We start from the raw sequence: 23377 nt of genomic DNA, 5'->3' as shown, positions 1-23377 counted from the left end.
TGTGAAGGTACAAGGTATTTATAGTGTAGATCGATGTTTGCGCGTTGGAAGACTTTTTTGTCGAGTAACACATGGTTGTTTTGAAGGTCGTCGGTAATGGTGGGATGAAGCTTGGAAGTTTCTTGTTTGCAACTAGTAAACGTTTGTTGAAAGCGACATTGAAATGTGAAGAAGATATTGTTTGTAAGAAGGGTAGTAAGTTTCTGTGGCGGAGCTAGCCAATTAATTTAGGGGTATCCTATAGTTTTTTTACCGTGCACTTGGTCAACTGCGATGACGTCAACAGGGACGATCAACACGGGCTTCTGTTCGGCTTCTTTTCGACGTTTGGTTTCCAATTGCCACCCATAATTAAAAGGTTTATTTTATTGTTTTGGATCTTAGGCTAAGCTTTGTCATTTACAAATTGGTCTCCTTTCAATTATTCTACAAGTTTTTTGTTGTAAATAGTTTGTGCTTATAAAAAATTTGGAATTTTAATAATATCAGACATCCTGTTTTTGGTCAGAGATATCCTCGTTTATGTTTAGGGGTATTCTTTGTATAAAACGAGAAAAAAAATACACTACGATACGAGGTTGAGCCGTAGCCCGTGCTAATACTAGTTTCGCCCCTGGTAACTTTGGTGATAAGGCAATGATAGATAGAGTAGCCTCCTTGCAGAGGTGTCACGTTCTATCCTGAGCCCACTCAGGTTTTCATCCCACTGTATGTTACGCTAGAGAGTTCTGCTCTTGTGGTGGCATAACGGCTATCAAGTGGCAGCCGGCGGTATGGTTTCCTAGGGGAATGCCCAAGCCAAACTCTGAAGCCAGCATGGGTCCAGCTAAGACAACATAGTCTGATCAGAGTGGGGCAACAGAACTGTTAAATTTAAGGAGTACGATAGCGTAATATAAGAAAGTCGTCGTTGAAAAAAAAAAGAAGGGTAAGCAACTACTAGTTGAAGCCGTATTTGTAGATGAAAAGTCTTTTTGAATTTAAAGTATTCATATTTGCAAAGTCCAAACATATTGTTTAGTATTAAATATATTTAGAATATCTGTTTTAAATTATTATATAATGTTTTGACTTTTCTATGTTTAAAGTTTAACTATCTTTCAAAAAAATGTTCAAAGTTTAACTAGCTAGTATTATTATTATTACATTATATAATGTATTGACTTTTCTATGTTTAAAGTTGGAATTTTTACATATTTCCCCCTCCTAAGCCTCCTTATTACATATTTCCCCAAACTATAAAATCAATTACATATTTCCCTTTTTTTTGAGAAATTACCTAACTACCCTCAAATACTCATGTGTGTAATGTAAATGCTAACCGTATAATCAATTCATATTCCAAAACCCTACACGGCGACTTTTCTTCTCCTCCCCCCACAAGTTCGACGTTGAACTTTCAGGTATGTATATGTTCATCGTTCCACTTAAGGGTTTAATCAAATATTAATCATATGTGGGTATTTGACTTTTGTACAGTGGACCATTGACATTGTTACACGAGTAGGGAACCAAGTTACTTTCAAATATTCATAACTTTTATCTCAACTTTCATCTTATAATATAACATATGGTATTTGACTTTTGTACAGTGAACCATTGTTTTCTATAATCTTTCTAGGTATTTACTTGTTAATTGGATCGAATATGATAATTATTGTGGTGTGTGTATCTCAGGTTTAAACAATTATCCAACTGCTAGTTTTATTTAGTATGTGAAATTTAAAGTGTTATTGTATATGAATCAGGTGTTTTTTATGGAAGATGATATGGAAAATAATTCATTTACACCAACTTGGGAGAATGGGGCAGAATCACCAATATTGCTTGAGAATGTTGTTGGCCAAGGATCAACTAAGTACAAGATAAAATTAAAATATGGAGGTTACTTTCGGTTAGCTAAGAACTCATACAAAAAACGTTATTGTTTTGGCTTTCAAAAATGTCTTAACATTGACACTTGCATATACGACTTTGATGATTTGAATGAAGAGGTTGCCACTCATTATCCTCCGGATCCGGAGCTATCCTTTTCAATTTTTTATATCGACAAATACGCTACTAAGCAAAAATTTGTGAAGGTTGATTCGAATGACAACTTTAAATTGATGCTTAGTATGTACGAAGTTGAGAAAGAATTAACCATTTATGTGACGATGAATAATAATGTCGAGACAAGCTCGGTGCAAGAAAGGTAAATTTTGGTTTAGATACATTTTAAATATGTTTAGATACATTTTAAACATGCTTTTTTATAGGGAATCGGATGATGCTCATGATGAAGAAGATGAGGAGGATGAATCAGTAACTTTTAGTACAGATGATTTGTACTAAATTCTTTTGAGGTAAAGAACAAGCTTATAGTGATTTGTACGGGAATTGGGAAGACTCGTTCATAAAGACGAATGCTTTTAAAGAGGAACTATTAAGGCGAAACCCGGGAAGCGTTGTCGAAGTTGACATTGAGACTAAAGGTAATAAGAAACTATTTTTACGCTTTTTTGTTTCACTACTAGCTTGTTGGAAGGGGTTTCTTGTTGGTTGTCGTCCCTATATTTCTCTAGATGCATGCCATCTAAAAGGCAAGTTTAATGGGGTACTAGTCGCTGCTAATAGTGTTGATGGTAACAATTCTATTTTTCCGGTGGCTTATGGTGTACTTGAATCTGAAAACAAGAACTCATGGATATGGTTTCTTGAGTTACTTAAGAAAGCAATCGGTACGCCTAATGGACTAGTTATATCATCAGATATGCAAAAGGGTCTAGACATTGCAATTACACAAGTTTACCCTAATGTTGAGCATAGAGAGTGCATTAGGCACTTATTTAGTAATTTCAAGAAGCGTTTTCGTGGTGATTTATTCACAAGAAATTTATGGCGAGCTGCAAAGACCTATTGTGTAAACGAGCATGATCGACTGTTAAATGAAATTGCTGGAGCAAATAAAGATGCACTTACTTATCTTAATGAGAATCACAATAAGATATGGAGTCGTTGTAGGTTTGGGGAGACATCAAAATGTAACTATGTTACAAATAATATTTCGGAGTCATTTAATGCGTGGATAGGTGAGGTGCGTTATAAACCGGTTCTTGAATTACTTGATTCCATTAGAGAGAAGATTATGGTACGATTTGACAAAAAAAGGAGGCTTTCAAAAAAATGGAAGGGTACCTTAGTACCTAAAACTAAGACTTACCTCGACAAAATCTCTAAGGTTCGTATAATGTTCCTTTTTTTACATATATTTCAAATATATTGTAGGTTAACGATTTTTTAATATTTTGAATGTTGTATGTAGAAATTGGGTGCATATGAAATTTGTAGAAGTGGTGAAAATCGAGCTGAGGTGAAATACGAGGACAAGCGTTGGGAGGTTTCCCTTGATGAGAGAAAGTGTACTTGTCGGGTTTGGCAGGTAAAAGGTGTCCCGTGTGTGCATGCAACAGCTTTTATTATTTTCACAAGGGATGTTAACTGGGACATGTATGTTGATCCATTTTATACTATTGAGAAGTTTAAATTAGCTTATGCTTTAGAAGTTGCTCCAATGCCTACAAAGGATCAATGGGTGCATATAGATAACGAAGAGAAGATATACCCACCTGCAATCAAACGTCCACCTGGGAGACCAAGAAAGAACAGAATTAGACCAGGTGACGAGCCTAAAAAACGACAAAAATGTCCACGATGTGGTGAGTATGGACACCGTGAAAAGACATGCAAAAACTCAGCACCTGAAGATCCTACTCAACAAGCCTCAACAAGTAAAAGGGGACGAGGAAAAAGTACAAAAAAGACGTGAAAGTAATTAGTCAAAGATGAGCGGTTGATTTCGAATTTTTGGTATCGTATTTATGTTTTTTGACCGGAAATTTTTATGTTTTCATTATTATGAACGGAAATTATTATGAACGGAAATTATGTTTTGTACTTTTTGGTTTTATGTTTTTATCATTGTAAATAGGGGCGAAGAACTATATAAGAATTGGGGTGATAATACATAAATTGGGTAAATATGTAATTGATTTTACATATTACAGTGGGGAAATATGTAAATATTCATTTACTAGTTCATTAAGGGTAAAATAGTCATAAATAAGGGTCATTTTAATGAAAAGGGGAAATATGTAATATATATCAGTTAGGAAGGGGAAATATGTAATTGATTTTTTGGTTTGGGTAAATACGTAATAAGGCAGCTTAGGAGGGGGAAATATGTAAAAAGCCCGTTTAAACTAGCTTGTATTATTATTGTTACAAAACCCAATGCGTCTAAGCATGATAACATGTTTTATTTGACTCTTTACAACGACATGTCTAACATTATAATCAATCTTTCTAGGGTTAGATAGGGAATTGTGTACATTGACAGTTCAATTGAACACTTTTGAGTAGCTTCCAGATTGGATGGCCGGTTGCTCATTGAACCCACAGACTGTTTATTGCGGTTGGACTGGGGATGTGAGGATTTTTAAGCTTCGGATTTGGACGGGTTGAACCAAATTATGGCTGCTAGATGATGCAGCTTATTGATTACGAATAAGTGTTTATAAGAATACTATAATAGGTTTAGAGAAGTCCATGTAAGTGTTAGTGGAAGATTGCTTAAATCTAAGAGTGACTAAAGTTTAAAAACAACAATAACAACACACTTTTAAATTATAGAGAGACCGTTGTCATATAGTTATCTTTCAAGGCTCTATGTGTCGTTTTCGGTTGCCTAGCAATAAACCAATTCATCCCGCTCCTTACCTTGGTCAACGGTTTCGTGTTTTCTTGGACTCAATAGGAAAGCGACAACAACTCTAGACAGGTCAATAAACCCAGGCATTCAAATACAAACCCTAGCAAAGCAACCTCCATAAAATGTTTTTTTTTTCCCTATGTTTGATTTTTTGGACATTTGTTAAAACATATATGAATATATATATATATATAGTGGAGGGTTCAAATGAGAAGAATTTTTTTCTAAGAAGAAAAAAGAAGAAGTTTTAACCAATAAGAATGCTTCATTTTACTTCATTTAATATTTGCATTTAATTTTAATATAAGGGTATATTGGTAAACTTACATAAATCATTAATTTGTATTCTTCCACTTTAATAATTAAGTAAATTGAATTTGTAACTCCTTTTCAAAATATATATTTTTTTCAAATTAAAAAAACAACTTAATTTAAAGTGTAGAATAAATTACTAGGTGTGTAAGATAAATTACGAGTTGTGTAGGATATATTTCGAGCTGTGTAGGATAAATTTTGACTGTGTAGGATAAAATTCTATAATGTGTAGGGTATATGTAGAAAAATTTTGATATGTGTAGGTTTTGTAGATTATATGTAGGATAATTAATGATTAGTTGACCAATTAATTAAAGAGACAAAAATTAATTATATGAGTTACAAATGAAATAGTATTTTACTAATATGCCCTTTCTTCTTTTTCTTCTCACACTAAATTTCTTCTTAAATGAACCTTCCCCTATATATATATATATATATATATATATATATATATATATATATATATATAGTGTGAGGTTCATTGGGGAACACTTAAAAAGTGGGGAACAGCGGGGAACCGACTCAAACGAACTCCGATTGGACTCATTTCAGTTGCGTTGGAACCGGCTCGTCGAACCCTAACTAGGATCTTTTAACCATGAACCCTAAATCATAACCCCTAAACCCTAAATATATTAGGGTTTGGCTTTTAGGGTTTTTCTTTAGGGTTTAGCTTTAGGGTTTAGCTTTAGGGTTTAGATTTAGTGTTTAGAGTTTAGCTTTAGGGTTTAGGGTTTAGCTTTAGGGTTTAGCTTTAGGGTTTAGCTTAGGGTTTAGCCTTTAGGGTTTAGTTTTTAGGGTTTATAGTTTAGATTGTACGGTTTATCTTAGGTTTTAGCCTTATTTTTTAGCTTTAGGGTTTAGAGTTTAGGAGTTAGGATTTAGGGTTTAGGGTTAAAAGATCTTAGTTAGTGTTCGACGAGCCGGTTCCAACGCCGCTCGAATGAGTCCAATCGGAGTTCGTTTGAGCCGGTTCCCCGCTGTTCCCCAATTTTTAAGTGTTCCCCAATGAACCTTCCCCTATATATATATATATATATATATATATATATATATATATATAGGGTGGAGTTGTTGTAAAAAAAACCAAAAGTGTGAGAAATGTAAGAAAGAATCTCAACCATTAGATCTAAATTAATTGAAAGGGGTATAATTATAAATGCATTAACAAATTCAAATATGGTAATCCTTGATTTAAGGATTTGGAGAGAGAAAATCCTTCATTTAAGGACTTATAACCGTCCATAAATATAACACCATTCAGAGCATGTTCATACATGGTGTTTTAAAATATAACACCATTCAGAAAATATAACACCATTCAACACAAATATAACACCATTCAGCACAAAAAAACACCATTCACACAAAAATAACATCATTCAGCACAAACATAACACCATTCAGCACAAAAAAAACACCATTCACACAAAAATAACATCATTCAGCACAAAATATAACACTATTCAGCACAAAAAAACACCATTCACACAAAAAATAAACATCATTCAGCACAAAAGTAACACCATTCAACACAAAAAATCACCATTCAGCAGTAAATAAAAATAAACACCATTCAGTACAAGAATATAGCACCATTCAGTAAAAGAAATATAACACCATTCAGAAAAAGAAAAAAAAACACCATTCAGAAAAGAAAAAAACACCATTAAGAAAAGAAAAATAACACCATTCAGAAAAAAAAACACCATTAACAAAGGAAAATAACACTATTAATGAAAAGAAAAATAACACCATTCAATAATCCTTACATCTCTGTATCATCTTCTTCTCCGCTGCCGGCACCACCACTGCCGGTCCGCCACCGCCGTCGTCGAAATGGGCCACCGTCATCGGATTATTTTCAAAACCTCTACACCTGTTCTCGAAACCTAGTTACCGATGTCAACGGACTCCACAAACGTGACGGCGAATCATGACCATATTACTGTCGCCGGTTAGAAAAACCTCCATCAGTGACGGTACGAATTTATCTACACCGACGTGGTTGTCAATTGCACCTTTCCGTTTCCCGTTGGAGACAACAGAACTAGTCGACGATTAGTCATTCACGTGTCCACTTCCGGCAGTGGCGATCTGACCTAGACTTCACCGACGCCATGTTTTTTTTTACGTTTCCGATTACATATTGTTTGCAGGGATTCTGTTGTGAATATGGAAGAAGAAAGAGAGAGAAAGAGAGAAATTAGGAACGTATGATAGAGAGAGAACGAAATTGCAGGGATTTTGATTTACAAAAATGAAGATAAAAAGACACAATTGCCCCTAGATATTTCAATTCAATCCAAATTAATAAAAATATTATACATTTTGGTCCCTATTGATCTCAACCATTAGATCAAAAGATCTAATGGCTGAGATTCTTTCTTACCTTTCTCACACTTTGGGCCTTTTTTACAGGATCCTAACTCTTTCTCTCTCTCTCTCTATATATATATATATATATATATATTATATCATTTGAATCACATGTTCGTATATTACTATCAAACAAAACGTATATTTTTTGAGTGTAATTATGTATGCTTTGAAAAGCACGAAATTAAGCGTCAATCAGCTCAATCTTAAATAGATATAATGATTCGTAATCCATTTTTATTAATACTTATTTCTTAACCTGGTGATGTTGAATTGGTATTAAGTTGATGCAACATAAATATACAGATGGTTAACCACTTCTCGAGGTGGCCTCGGCGATAAAGACTATCGAGGTGTTTGTTAGATAATTTTAGCAATCAAAGGGCCTTTGGCTTATTAGTATCCATGTGTGTAATATGTTACCTCTTCTTAAGAGGTCGAGGTTCGAGTCCCCAGAGTGAAAATGATGTAGAACTGAGAATAGATTAGATTAGATTGCTAATCTTTGAAAATTTCTTTAGTAGTGTACAATTTGGAAAGGTACAAGCTAATCAACCTAAGTTTGATTTGTAATACTAAAATACAAAAAAGGGTTTTTGACTTATAATTTGTTTTATAGTTGATGTCATTATCATAGAGATAAGACAATTAATGAAATAAAGATTTTTCATGATGGTTTATGGAGCAAGTGTTTCCCGAGTCTACGAAGAAAAGTTTAAGATATGGTTGTGCACGTTATGACCAAAACACCATGAAGGAATCGTTCAACATATGCATCATTTATCTTGATTTTTTATTTATTTATGAAGTTTGACAATTTCATGCAACCCAATTCGACGTTTGTACATATCATAAAAAAAAAAATAATAAACGTAAAAGGAATTATGCATGTTGTCTTAATTGTATAACACATGGCAAAACTATATTATGTTCAATGTTGGTAAAACATATATTTCTGGTTAACATTGTTCAATACAAAACCGATTTTAAATAACATATTGCAAGAAGGGGTAAAAATTGTATTATTGCTTTAAATGTGAAACATTTATGCAACGATCTCTTACGCTCTATTGTGATTATCCTTCATGTATTGTATTATTGCTTTAAATGTGAAACATTTATGCAACGATCTCTTACGCTCTATTGTGATTTGTGATTATCCTTCATGTATCTTGTATAAATGATAATTTCATTTTTACGTTATATTAAAAATCTATCATTTATTATGCTTCAAATTTGCACTATCCCGTGTGCATAATTTATTTTGCTTAATTGTATTTTTAACACTTAGGGACTGTTTGTTTACCTTTTAATAAGACTCTTAATAGTTTAGACATCTTGCTGGTTCAGTATTGTTTGTTTCGCAAGCAGGTGTCTGAATAATTCAGACATTTGCCTCTGAATTGTTAAGCATTATACTGAGTTTGAATGGTTAAGACTTCTTATCTGAATTGATTAGACATTTAACTTTGAATAGTTAAACATTATATTGACTCTTAATGGTTCAGACCTCTACCTGGTTCAGCACTTAATGACTCAGACCTCTTACTGGTTCAGCACTTACTCATTCAGAAGTTACCAAACAGCCCCTTAGATTGTCTCATTTACGCTCTCTCTCTCTTTAAATAAGTCACTCTCTTTATTGAACGGCAAATTTCATTAAAATAATAGCAAGAAGCTAGAGGCAAACACAAGACATTATATATTTTATTATTTTTATATATTTTATAAAAACACATAAAAATATTTTGTTTTCATTAAACAGACATTATATGTCTTTATTATTTTTATATGTTTTTCTTTAGTTTCAAAGATACTAACATGCATTTTTATTTGCCATTTCATTTCTTCCTTTATTCACGTTAGCTTGTTCCAAAATAAAGTAGATTTTTAACGATAAAGAATAACTTCGAGCAAAATATATTCCTATTTGCGAAATAAAGTAAACGATTACTTTTACTTAAAATATTTTGAAAAAATTGAGTTTTGTAAAGGATAATAGATGAGATGAGATGTGAACTAAAATACAGACTTTCACTCTTTTGATTTCAAAAAATACAACACAAGCTATTTAGCATAAAATCTAATATAAAAAATTAAACACAAAAAATCTATCAAAAAAATATAGTACAAAAATGTTATACAACCTAAAAAGACAAAACAAAAAAGTTTTTTTAGTTGTCATATTTTATATAGCAATATGTTCCTCAAATTAATGATAAAAAGATGCTCGATCATATGGTGCAATTGATTTAAAAAATAATATCGTATAAAAAAGTTATGCCACAACCCCCACTGATTTTTCGCTCGTAATGTTAATTTTAAAAAAAACTTCTAAATTTTCTTTGCAGCGTAAAACATTTGATCGTTAAAAATCCGGCTCCACTGAGAGAAAATAAAGGGAGTCAAAAAGATATTTTAAAATTATTTTAAAAAACGGAATCTGACAACTTTAAAACTTGAGAAAAAGAAAAAAACATCTCACTAAAAAACCAGAGAGACATAACTTGACTACCAAACAAAGTTTAGTGGCTAAAGTCAACATCCAAAGAAAGCACCGGTGACGAATATATTATATACATTTTTTAGAACATATGTGACTAAATATAACTAAAAACGTTAAAAAAATTCAACTCTTGAAAACATTATTTTTATTTCAATCTATCATTCACAAAAACTTCTAAATCAAAACTATCTTTCATATTTATTTTTCGAGTAAAATGTCCGGATAGTTCATGTGGTTTTCTAAAATAACACCTATAGTCCGAAACTTTTGAAAAATTACATATATGTTCCCTATGATTTGTTCGGTTGTTACTCTGATAGTCCGTAAAGTGGATGAACGTTAGTTTTCTCAGTTAAGTTGTTGTAGAAGGACAAAATTACCCTTAGTAATAAAAAAAGATAATTAAATCAATAAAAGAAATAAAATAGGTGGGATCCACCTACTAGTTCTTCATCCTAAAACCACCACCTCAAATCTCCTAAAACCACCACCGCCCACCACCTCCTTAAACCGCCACTTGCCACCACCACTTGCCACCACCACCCTCCATCATCACCCTTTCTCCACCATCACCACCCTAAAATCAATTACCACCTCCTAAAAAACCCAAACCTACAGGTGAGCCATGGATATCATCAAATCACCCACAAAGATTTAATCTTTTCACAATAAAACCAAAACGACACATGCATAATTTGAACAACATCACCAAATTAAGAACAAATCATAAACACCTAAATCACGTCAACCGATGTGGATACTCAGCGAATGTGAAAACAAAATCAGGCCAAATCCAACTTGGATCGGAGCAAAATCGGCCAAAAAGAAACTGACACATGCAAAATCAGAGCAAAATCAGGACAAATCGGACCACTCGGTGACCTTCACCTGGTTCGGATTCGACTTTTAGGTTGTTACAAGTTTCAGATTCAACAGATGTTGCAAGTTTCAGATTCGACTTGTTTTTCTGACGACCTTATGTTACCCACTTGGTTCAAGGTTTTGGGGGAATCAAAACAGAGTAAAAAAAGGTTCTGCTGGTGCTCACCGGAGTGGTCTCTTGGGCGGAAAACATGAGCGGGTTGACCGAAGGTGATGAATGATGTGGTGGGGGTGATGAATGGTGTGATTAGTGGTGGAAAATCGACATATCTGGTTTGGCATTAAGACTTTTAGCTTAAAGAGTAGTGGATTCCACCACTACTCATTTAATTTCATTTTTATATTTTATAATATTATGTTTTAATTCAAAAGGAAAGGATAATTTTGTAATTTCACATACACTTAACATCAAAAATTAAACTCCATCCCCGTTAGGGACTATCTGAATAACAAATCGGCAAACCATAGGCAGTATACCTGTAATTTCGAAAACTTGAAGACTAAACCATAGAGACTATCCAGACATTTTACTCTTGTTTTTCACAATTATATTATTGTATGGTGTTTTAAGGTGATTGTGTCGGGATGCATCAGAGAGAATACTTTTGGATTAAATCTTAATATTTTCATTTTGAAAGGGTAAAAATGAACATGGACAATAAAAGAGTGTAAAAATGATATTTGAAAACATGATTTGGTTAATTTTTAAAGTTAATTGCCATTTTAGTCTCTGTGGTTTGGATCATTTTGCCAGTTTAGTCCAAAGGTTTCATTTTTAACATCTAGATTCAAAAAGGTTTCGTCGTTGCCATTTTGATCCAACTGACTTAACCCCATCCATGCTTCTCAGTTACTCAAGGGGTATTTTTGTCATTTCATATTTTAAAAAATTTCACTTTATTTTTATGGTTGTTAAAACCATTTCTTTGTTATATAAAACAATTTTTTTAATAAATATAACAAATACACAGATCCACAATTTTCACCACCATCTGAGATTCACCAAGTCTCACAACCATCGACCACCACCATGTTATAACCACACCGTTCACCCACCGTTAACCACCATCTCATAACACCACCGTTCACCAACATCAAAATCAGACCCAAATTCAAACCAAATATCAAAATCAGACCCAAAATCAAACCACCGCTGCTTTTGGATGCCCTTAGTCGTCGGAAAACCATCGAAGTCTTAGGGTTCTTAGTCTGTCACCACCAGCACCACTAGATCGTTTCTTGGAACTCACCAGAACAACCACAATCGCTGAAAAAATTGCTCAGCTATTTCCAAAAGATTGCTCAGCTATTTCCAACCCAGTTAACATAATCACCACACCACTGCCACCTATCTCCGCCCCTCACCAACCTCCGTGCCCCACCGTCACCAACCACCACAACACCAAACCCTAACCCTAACCCTCTTCCTTTTTCTATCTGTTACCACCCAACACCAACACCTCACCATTATCACCACCACACCATTGCCACCCATCTGACAAACAACCACCATAACAACCACCCATCTCCACCTATCTGAAACACAACCACCACAGTACTACCACCCATATTCGCCCCTCACCAACCACCATTCACCACCACAACCATCGTGCCCCACCGTTATCAACCACCACAACACCAACACCACCGTCTCGCTAATCAAAAGAGAACCGAGAAAAGAAAGAGAGAAATAGAGATAGAGAGAGAACCGTTTTCCACCACCATTATCTTTCCGATCTGTTCCGATCTGTTCCGGTCTGGCGGTTTCGAAGAGATAGAGAGACCTAGCCGCCGCCGCCCTTGTTGTCTTCCTGAATTGTTCTGGCGGTTCCGGTCTGTTCCGATTTGTTGTCTTACTGAATTGTTCCGGCAGGGGTGGTAGTGGTGGAGGTGTGCCGAAGGCCGGTGAAAGTGGAGGTGGAGGTTGAGATGGAGGTGATGGTGTTGGTAGCTGTATCAGAGAGGGGTAGAAGGGGGAGGGTGGGTGTCGGGTTTTATAACCAGATATATGGTTTTATATAAAACCCAAAAAGAGTTAAAAGAACAAAACTAAACCTTTAATTAACATAATAGACAAAATGACAAAAATACCCTTTGAGTAACTGAGAAGCATGGATGGGGTTAAGTCAGTTGGATCAAAATGGCAAAGACGAAACCTTTTTGGATCCAGATGTTAAAAATGAAATATTTGGACTAAACTGGCAAAATGACCTAAACCACAGGGACTAAAATGGCAATTAACTCTAATTTTTATATGGAAACGTTTGTCATGATTGACAAACGTTTCCATATAAAAATTAACCAAATCATGTAAAAATTCGGGTTAAACGGGTCGTGTTCGGGTCAACCACGAAACTTTGGGTCATGTTCGGGTTCTTATGTATGATATGATTTTCGGGTTCGGGTCGGGTTCGGGTTTATGTAAAATTTTTGGGTTCGGGTTGGGTTGAACCCGTCAACCCACGAACACGGCCCATTTAGCACCCATAGTCATGATATTTATAGGGGCTGTTTGGTAGCCTCTGAATGGTCATTAAGAGGCTGCCTCTTAATGGAACCATTAAGAATTTTACTAATGAGAAGGTAGAAGAATGTGACATGTGATGATTTACCATTCAGAGGTTACCTCTTAATCATTCAGACTTGAGGTTACCTCTTATTCATTCAGAGGTTTTAAACCATTAAGAGGTAGCATCTGAATGGTCATTAAGTGACTACCAAACAGCCCCATAGTAATCAATAGCTAAAGAAATTCTAGAAAAAGACATTGTATTATATGGGACATAGTTATTTAATAACACATTAATCTTGTTTTGTGTTTGTGATTTAATTTTTCTAAAACTTAGTCTATGTATATTTATTTACATAATTTGCTTTATAAATTGTACATTTTAATTTTAAGTATGTTACATTGTAACCCAATATGAACAGAATTACCCATGTTACACATGTGGCAAAAATTTTAAATTCTAATATCTAGCCACAAAATGGTCAACGGGTTCAAACTACTCAATGTTGGATTAAATATGTGGAGCCAATTTCATATGGCAACCCATACAACCACGTACCCAGTAACCACGAACCATTGTTTCTGACTTTTCTTGTGTTGACTAATTTATTTCCAATGGAAGATGTAGTAGATGACGTCATTTTAGACAATATTAATTCATAAAAGTTAAAAATATTGATATATGCATGAAAATCTCGATATATAAGTTGACATAGTAGCATTCTGACAAAAAAAGTCAATTTCTCTCATGATAATATATCTTTCAATTTAGTGGTACTCTTTTTTGTCTTTGATGGTAAGGGTGTGTTTGGTTGGTTGGTTAGAATTCAACGTACTTGGAATCTGAATTTCAACTTTTAAGAATGTTTTGTTTACAAAGTTTGTTGGAATTGGAATCTCAATTCTAATCTTTATGTGTTTGGTCGACAATGAAATTGGAATTGAGCATGGATTTCTTCAAGTAAATTTATTGGAACCTCCTACCGTTTAGACCGTACTGTTTCAACCGTAACCGTTTAGACCCGAACCAATTCGACCAGTACCATGTAGACCCAAACCGTTTTGACCTGTGTTGTTTTGACCCACACTGGTTCGAGCCGAACCGTTTCAACCTGTAACCATTTCGACTCGCACCGTTTCCACCCTTACCGTTTCAACCTGCACTGTTTTCCCCGAGCCGGGGGTGGTGGGGGCCAGGGTGATAGATTTCAATGCATTTGATAACCAAACACATCAGAAATGATATTGAGATTCCAATTTCAACAATTTCCAATTCCTATTGGAATGTTTTAATTTCAGATCCAATTACTCCAATTCCTATACAAATTCCAATTCTAAAACATTTCAAAAACCAAACGCACCCTAAGGGTTTAAATCATGTAATATTGGGTAAAAGTGTAATTTAGAAGAGCTAAAGAGCATCTGAATTGCCGTTAAAGGAAAAAAATCAAGCATTCAACTGGACATAAACATATTAGGCGCAAACTTATTATCATAAAAGTAAATTACAAAAATCGTTCTTTATGTTTACATCAGATTGCAAAGTATGTCCTTTATCTTTAAAGTTGACGGGATTCATACTTTAAGTTTACAAAACCTTGCATAGTATGTCCTTTAGTTCTAATTCAGTTAATTTTTAATCTTATACGACACAAAAATCTATTTGTTTAAATGTTTATGTTCGTTCATTTGTACCCTGTGTGCTTTTGTTATTCTCATGTGTTATATTTACATTATTGGTGTAATGCTAGACATGGGTGACTGGGTGTCGTAGCTCGTAAGTTATGGTTTCTAGATAGGATTTCTCTTGTTAATTGTTATAGCTAGTTTTGTAATGGGCCAAAGATTGTTTTGGGTTTACCGTTTACCGTGTTTAAGGGATATGCCCCTTTAGCCTCTTGTACTCTATTCTTTCATTCATTTATATAATTTTTTCGGGCTTAGCCCATTTACACAAAAAAAAAAAGGTTTGTTCGTCTTGTTTACGGAAGTAATGAGGTTTGTCACAATATATATGCTAATTAGACTTACACGTTATTTTTTCTTGGTTTAAAATCAATTAAGGTATCTACTGATGTACTCAACCAGTGGTGTCTTTGAGAATTCATATAACTTGTTTGAGCTCAAAAAATGTGTTCTTATGCCTTAACGATAAAAAAAAGCAATTACTTTTCACTAACCAACAAACCAAACCAAGTAACAAGTTTTACAAATTAAAAGATTACATACTAAATTTAATTGAGAAAATGACTAAATTCTTCATTCATTCTCTAATATGCCTTCATTTCATTTCCAAGCTAAAATTTAAAAGAATGAACATAAATACACGGTTCATTCTTTCATTTATGTTCGATGACATTTGTTTATCTCCATGTGTTTATGTTTGTGTACATTCGTCCGTTTATGTTTGTTGAATAAATGCATGAACATGTACACACAATTTTGTTCCTTTAATTTTTAGTGTTTTTTTTAAGCTGGTGTCAATAGTAAAGAAAAAGGCACGTAGGTGTCATTTGTACCTAAAATCAATTAAGTTGATATGTTAATAGAGTTCCACAATACACTTATGTTCACGTTATCTCAAAACTTCATTAATCATCCCGTTACTAAATTTAGGACAAACAGTACTTACTATAAGACCATAGGGTATGGTTCGTGTAGTCTTTTTGGGGACTATCCGCTACGTTGGCGTCACGTCACATTTGATGAAAGACTATCCAAAGGAGACTACCCAAGGATAGGGATGAGCAAATACCGATCCCGTCCCGATACCGATAATCCCGATCCCGAAATTTCATGAATACTTGATACCGATATCGAAACATGTCGGTTCGGTACGGTATCGGTATTTTGAGGGTAAAAGTCGGTATTTTACCGATACCGAAAAAACCAAAATGTGGATACCGTTTCCGATACCGAAACATGTCGGGATCGGGATTATCGGTATCGTGATCGGGATGGGATCGGTATTTTATACCATTTGCTCATGCCTACCCAAGGGTCTGGAGACTACCCAATAATAAAAAATTAATATACAAAATAAAGGAGAGAGAGAGAAGAACTAAGGGGGCCCACCATCAGCCAATGAATGGCCTCGTCTCCAACGTCCGCTGATGGACGCCATCGACGCATCGGAGGGAGGGGGCGGTGTGGGACGATCCGGGAAGGGGCGACGTGGGGGAGATGAAGCCCATACCCTTCGGCCTAAGTAAACGTTTTTTTACTAAATAACTTTTTTAGTAAAGTGTTTATAATAATCAATATGTGTCAAATATGTATAGCTTTTTGAACATATTTTATAAAGATGGTGGCATAGTGGAGAGTTTAAACGAGAAGAAAAATTTTGTAAGAATAAAAAGAAAAAGTTTTAAACCAATAGAAATGCTCTATTTTACTTCATTTAGTATGTGCATTTAATATTATTAATAAGGGCATATAGGTAAATTTCATATTGTAATTATTATTTTTTTTGAAAGGTGTAGATCGATTGGAAACCACTACTGACTGCGCTTCAACCCTTTTTATCGGAAGCACAGCCACCCGGGTTCGAATGAGGGGGAGTGCAGTGCAGAGCCCTTCCTCGCACCTCGTGGAAACTTAATCCCGACTGCCAGGCTCGAACCCGTGACCCCGGTCAGGAACCCCACCAAGGTGGGTAAACCTTACCACCTCACTTGCAGTTAACAGGGATCGAACCTGAGCCTCATTTTAGTTAACTAATTAAACTTGTAACTCCTTGTTAAATATACTCTTTCAAGATAAAATAATTTAGCGTGGAGGACAATTTTCGACATGTGTAGGATAAATTTTAGTATGTGTAGGATAAATTCTTAAATGTGTATGATAAATTTAGATATGCGTAGGGTAAATTTCAGTAACTGTAAGATATATGTATGATAAATTTTGAAATATGTAGGATAAAATGTTTTTTTTTTGCTTTATTAACTAGAGATAACATAATTAATGAGAGAAGTTATAAACTATTTAATGTTTTATCATTATGCCCTTTCTTATTTTTCTTCTTACATTAAATTTTTTCTCAAATGAACTTTCTCCGATAGTATATCTATGCAAATAAACAACATATTTGCCAAACGTTTGCCTAACATCTTTAAATACCAATTAACTCAAACGAAGTTCATACAATATCCAATCAAATTTACCAAACGTTAGCATAATTACCTGACCAAATGCTACATTTTAGGGACGTAATTAAACAAGCCAAACTTATAATTGTCTTCTTTTAATATGAAAAAACAATACTTAAAAAAATTATACCCATGTCCTTGCTTCAAATATATAGTCATCACCTCCCTTTAAACACACAATAAAATCATGTCTTTGGTTATGTTTTTTCCACTACTGTTGATCATTAATTTTTCTTCTTTGTCCCCCTCACATGGACTGGGACCACCATCTAGTCCAAAGGGGCCGGGACCAGGTGCCTCCGGTTCTAAGGGACCAGGGTTAGGTCCCCCCGGTTTTAAAGGACCTGGACCAGCTTCCGATCCTAATACAATATACAAATCCTTTCTCGAATGTCTTCCGACACAATCACCTCAACCCGACCCCTTATTCCCTTCCATAGTTTATAGCTCCGCGGCCAACTCCTCTGCCTACACCAAAACTCTACAAGATAAAATAAAAAACCGTCGTTACAATGTAACATCCACACCTAGACCCGCCATCATCGTCACCCCTATCAAAGAATCCCACGTACAGGCTGTCGTCCTATGCGCTAAGAAACTCGGTGTTCAAATCAAGATTCGCAGCGGTGGACATGATTATGAAGCAGTCTCATATGTGTCATCGGAAAAAAGTTTCATGATACTTGACATGTTTAACTTTCGAGCAGTTGACGTTGATATCACAGCTGAAACCGCGGTTGTCCAAGTCGGAGCTCAGTTAGGTGATCTCTATTATCGGATTTGGGAAAAGAGCAAGGTGCATGGGTTTCCTGCTGGTGCATGCCCAACCGTCGGTGCTGGTGGACATATAAGTGGCGCTGGTTATGGCACCATGATTCGAAAATACGGTTTAACGGTTGATCATGTGATAGACGCCAAAATCGTCAATGTTAACGGTAAGGTTTTGGATCGGAAAGCAATGGGCGAGGATCTTTTCTGGGCCATTCGTGGCGCTGGTGGCAGTAGTTTTTGTGTCATATTATCTTTCACCGTGAAACTAGTTCCTGTGCCGAAGGTTACAACCGTTTTCCGAGTAGAGAAAACCATGGAACAAAATTTGACAGATATCATTTTGAAATGGCAGTCAGTTATGCCGACAATCGACCATGATTTGTTTATCAGGCTTCTGTTACAGCCAAAGGAAGTGAATAAAAAAAACACAGTTAGGGGAACATTTATGTCCCTTTTTCTAGGTGATTCAAATAGATTATTGGGGTTAATGAGCAAAACGTTCCCCGAATTAGGTTTAAAAAAAGAAGATTGTTTTGAAGTAAGTTGGATTCAGTCTGCACTTTATTGGGCAAACTTTGATTTCAACCAAACGAAGCCAGAGCTCCTCCTGGATAGGCACACTGACATAGTTAAATTCTTGAAACGAAAGGCTGATTACGTACAAACACCCATTCCAAAGGCAGGGTTGACGGCTATACTCAATAAGTTGATAGAATTGGGAGATGTTGGTCTTGTTTTCAACCCGTATGGGGGGAGGATGAATGAAGTTCCGGCAAATGCGACACCCATGCCTCACCGTGCTGGAAACTTGTATAAGATTCAATACTCGTTGAACTGGGAGGAAACCGATCCCAAAGCTACAGAGAAAAACATGAATCAATGCAAGGTTATGTTTGAATTCATGACGAATTATGTGTCGAAGAATCCTCGAGGTGCATTTCTTAACTATAGAGATTTTGACATCGGTGTGAATTCAGGGGACGGGTTTAACTCCGGGAAGATTTACGGGGAGAAGTATTTCAAGGGGAACTTTGAGAGGTTGGTGAAGGTGAAGACGAGCGTTGATCCTGATAACTTCTTTAGAAATGAACAAAGCATTCCTACTCAGAACAAGAACAACAAAGGCATGTCTAGTTAAAGAAGTTCAAATTCTTTATGTGACATGTATACACCTTAGTTATGCGACACGTGTACATGTGTACTCTTTGTACCTCCTGTCGACGAAGTTCAAATCTTTGTGTGTCCCTACTGGAACATTGATATCTTTGTGTGTTTCATCTATGATCGTTAACTTTGTTGAGCGTCTTGCACAAAAATGTTAAAAATGACTTAGTTTTTGCACGAAAATATATGTGTCAAGTCCTTAGTGTGTCACATGCAATGCTTTTTCGCACAAAACATGACACGCGGAGTAAGTTTTTTCGCACTAACAATACATGGTCAATGTTAAAATTTGGGAAGTCAACGTTTATTTTGGTGTAGTTAAAAAGAAACATGTTTTAGGAATTTTCCCTATAAAAAAGCCCATTAGAAATTAAAGTATTACAAGTGACACTGAAATCAGTAGATATAGACTGATGTGTATACATGATAACATACAAATCTATGATTCATAACCAATAAGCCCTTAGACCACCCAGCCTTAGACCACCCGTAGTGGGGTTGGAATTGGGCGCCCCAAAAACGCCCTATAAAGCCCACCACACCGCCCCCCGGGGAGTTTTTTTCCCTTTTTTTGAACGACCAACAAAATTTATATTTATATTACTCTTAAAGGTTAGCAACAATTAACCAAATAGTACATCCACCAAAGAAATTACACATTCATACAAGCTAAATCAAATGTGCACCAGTTCTCCCAGGTAAGCGAGGTCTCCTGTAACGCCCTGTGTTTCGATACTTGGTCAATACTAGCAAGATTCGTCGTACTTCCTACCTTGCGATGCTTGAAATCTCGAGATGATCAATCATAATGAAAATGAAACTATTTGAATCTTAATCGTGTTAAACTATGTGAAATTTTTACTGTGTGATGCTTTTGTGATGCTTTATGCATGAACAGTATAAATCTAGACTCTTGTCATACTTTGAATCTCGACTCTGGTGATGCTAGAAACTTGATACTTATTGAACGAGAAACTTTGATACTTGGTTGAACAAGAAACTTGATACTTACTGAATGGGAAAGTAGCTTAAACGCAGACTTGAACACAGAAACTTTTGTGTTAACTATATAATAATACCATGTAATGGTTACTCATAATAATATGCAACGCAACACTTAATCTAGCTTGCAAAACGAACCAAAGTCGGAAAACTAGCAAACGGGTATCGGCTGTTGTAACACCACGTAAAAATGTGTCCAATTATGTATAGACACGTGCCCTAAGCTTTAAACATGTGGAAAATTAGTGAAGGACTTAAAATGTCAACATGCCAAACCCGAGCCTCTGATTGACACTACGTGGATGAGATATTCTTAATCGAAAGATTAATTGAATATAAGAAGCCGTTCGTGTATATATACTAGATAATATAGGTACGGGAATTACGTGTCAACATGTTAATTTTAACTCTGAATGACCTTTTAAACGTTCCCCAAAAGCTTTATACATTTGTATGATACACCCTTATGTATGGCTATTAGAAAATCCATAATCTTCGGCTAATTAATGATAGTTCATGCAACAATTCAAGATTTTTGGTTTTCATGTGCAATACCGACGAATCTTCATGTTTGGACAACTTCTTTAATTCCAAGGAAACACATTGCATGGCATAGTTATCTAAGTATTCAGAACTGGCCATTTGGACTGATATATGAAATTATTGTTCAAGATTCGGCCATGGAAATGCATGGTCAAGTATATGAAAGTTTTAAAAATTTTTGTCCTCTGGTCATCGGTTACGGACCGTATGGCCCTAGGCTTACGGTCCGCAATGAGGTAACTGGGCGATGCAAATTAGGTTCAGTTACGGACCACATGCACTTGGACTTACGTTCCGTAAGTAATGGATACGGACGCAAGAGCTTTCCCTTACGGTCCGTAAGCTCGTCGCTGGGCAGAATTTTGGACAGATGTATGTTTCAGCTGTTAAACCGACTCACACTGACTTGTTTCGAAACAAGGGACTATTGGACGGTATATACAAACCACTAGGACACCTGGGGTGATCCTAGGGCCTCCCATAACAGTTGTGCTTGATCCAAGAGCTTGTAATTAAGTATATATTGGGCCTTGATGTTGAGTTCTCAAAACTCACATTTGCAACATTACTCAAACCAACCTCTGGAGCTTGCAAGGACTTGGAGAAGACTTAGAAGTGTAGAAAAGACAGCTTGGACCTTTAGTAAGCTCCTAATTACCTGTTTAGTCCTTTTAAGTAGCTTAATTACCTAAATATCAAACTAATCGTAATTTAAGTTTGACTTTCGTTTTAATCTTATTTGGTCAAGCCACTGATCCAATTGAAAGTGGTTATGGAACCATCTTAGTGTAGGTGGTTAACCCTTAAAAGGGCACCTCCTAATTATCTCGTTTGACCAGTTAATTGTCGGGTCAAAGTAGTTTGACAAAAAGTCAAACTGGACAGAATGTTTGTAAATGATTAAAATTAATAAACCAGATGTTCTAAATTATATTTTAGCATTCTAATGACTTAGTAATTAATATTAAAACATGCTTTATCAGTCCTAACCCGGCAATTAATAGTCTAAAGTCAGTTTATAACCGAAAGTCGCAAAAGCTTGACTTTTGCTTTGACTTTCAGTTCTGACCCGTTCAAGCTTAATTCTTCCATGTTTTAAGCTTCCATTAGAACCACATTATTCAGTAATATAACCCTCTGAAGTTATATTGCATGATGCCTAGTGGTTTGAATTATATGCACTTGATCGTAATTATGCTTAATAATGCCTTAAACGCCCTTTTGACATATAACTGAGATTTTTAACAATGTGAATGAACTAATACCTTTGCTACTGATAGACATGTCCCGAAAATTTGACATCAGTTTGAGGTCTAGAATAGGAGTTATGCTCAATAGCGTAATTAAGGAGCTTTTTGTTATTTAAAAGGCGTAATTAGCATAAAGCCTATCTAAACCCGATTTTCGACACCAAACTCTTTACCTACTGATGTAAAATAATATTGTGGGATTTTTGAAGATTTTTATTTATTTTTAGGCTGAGCATAACATAGGATTATAACTTGATTTCGGTAATTGTCGGTTTTACCCTTTTCATGCATAAAATGAGTTTTACATAACATTTTAATGCCAAACTTTTTGCTACTGATTTTATATGATAAATAGAATATTTTGAACCTTATAAACTGATCAAAAACTTAGATTTCCTATTTTAACCCGAATATCCCTTTAAACCGACTTTAAGCGTTTTTAGCACCTAGTATGGGTCAAAACTATTTTTGGCATATAAAACTTATTACCCACTGATGTTTTAAGCTAATTTATTTAATTATACAGTAAGCCAAAGTTTTTAAACTCAGAAGTCTATTTTGACCTTTAAAGCTTATGTGAAATTACCAAAATGCCCCTACGGTGCATAGTTTGGATATATAAGATGTATTTCACATATATAAAATACCTTACTGATATAACTTATAAAAATGCATGTTTTACTAATTAAATCAGACCTGAAACTCAGTTTAGTATTAAAACTCTTTTATGGGGATTAAAATTACCAAAATGCCCTTATGGGACTTATTTTGGTTTAAATTACTTTTTGGGCATATATGTTAATATATTAATGATATATTAACATATTTTGAGCATAATAATGATTAAGACCTGTATATAATTTATTTTGTTACCCGTTACGCGTTTATGCGTTCGGATCGGTTTACGTGACTAGTTTGCGTAAAATAGCCGAAACGGGCTTAACCTTATCATTAAATTCTCATTCTTTTTCCAGAATGTGTTTAGTTTACCCCTATTATACAAGTATCCAAGCTTATCGGGTCCAAACCACATTCTATTCCGGTCTCCGCTTAAGCTAGCGTTTAGAACCGTAAGGTTTCCTTCTAGCTAGCCGGTCTAAGTCCTTGACTTAATTAAAGACCCGTTAGCATCCTAATAGGTTAATAAACCTTCTA

The 23377-nt window shown here is 35.1% G+C and overlaps 1 protein-coding gene across 1 annotated transcript; it reads left to right on the top strand.

Annotated features, from left to right (window-relative positions):
* Positions 1 to 17504: 17504 nt before the first annotated feature.
* On the top strand, positions 17505 to 19401 carry LOC110871984 (berberine bridge enzyme-like 21). The gene has a single exon (XM_022120749.2). It carries the CDS (start codon positions 17680 to 17682, stop codon positions 19399 to 19401), a length of 1722 nt encoding a protein of 573 aa, XP_021976441.1. The 5' UTR covers positions 17505 to 17679.
* Positions 19402 to 23377: the final 3976 nt, after the last annotated feature.

This window comes from Helianthus annuus, chromosome 8, assembly GCF_002127325.2.
Source record: "Helianthus annuus cultivar XRQ/B chromosome 8, HanXRQr2.0-SUNRISE, whole genome shotgun sequence".
Taxonomy (NCBI): Eukaryota; Viridiplantae; Streptophyta; class Magnoliopsida; order Asterales; family Asteraceae; genus Helianthus; species Helianthus annuus.
The sequence above is the reverse complement of the archived record's forward strand: the minus strand, read 5'-3'. Positions and strand labels throughout refer to the sequence as shown.

Excerpts from the sequence above, each read along its gene's own strand:
- LOC110871984 (XM_022120749.2), top strand. The coding sequence starts at position 17,680 with ATGTCTTTGGTTATGTTTTTTCCACTACTGTTGATCATTAATTTTTCT.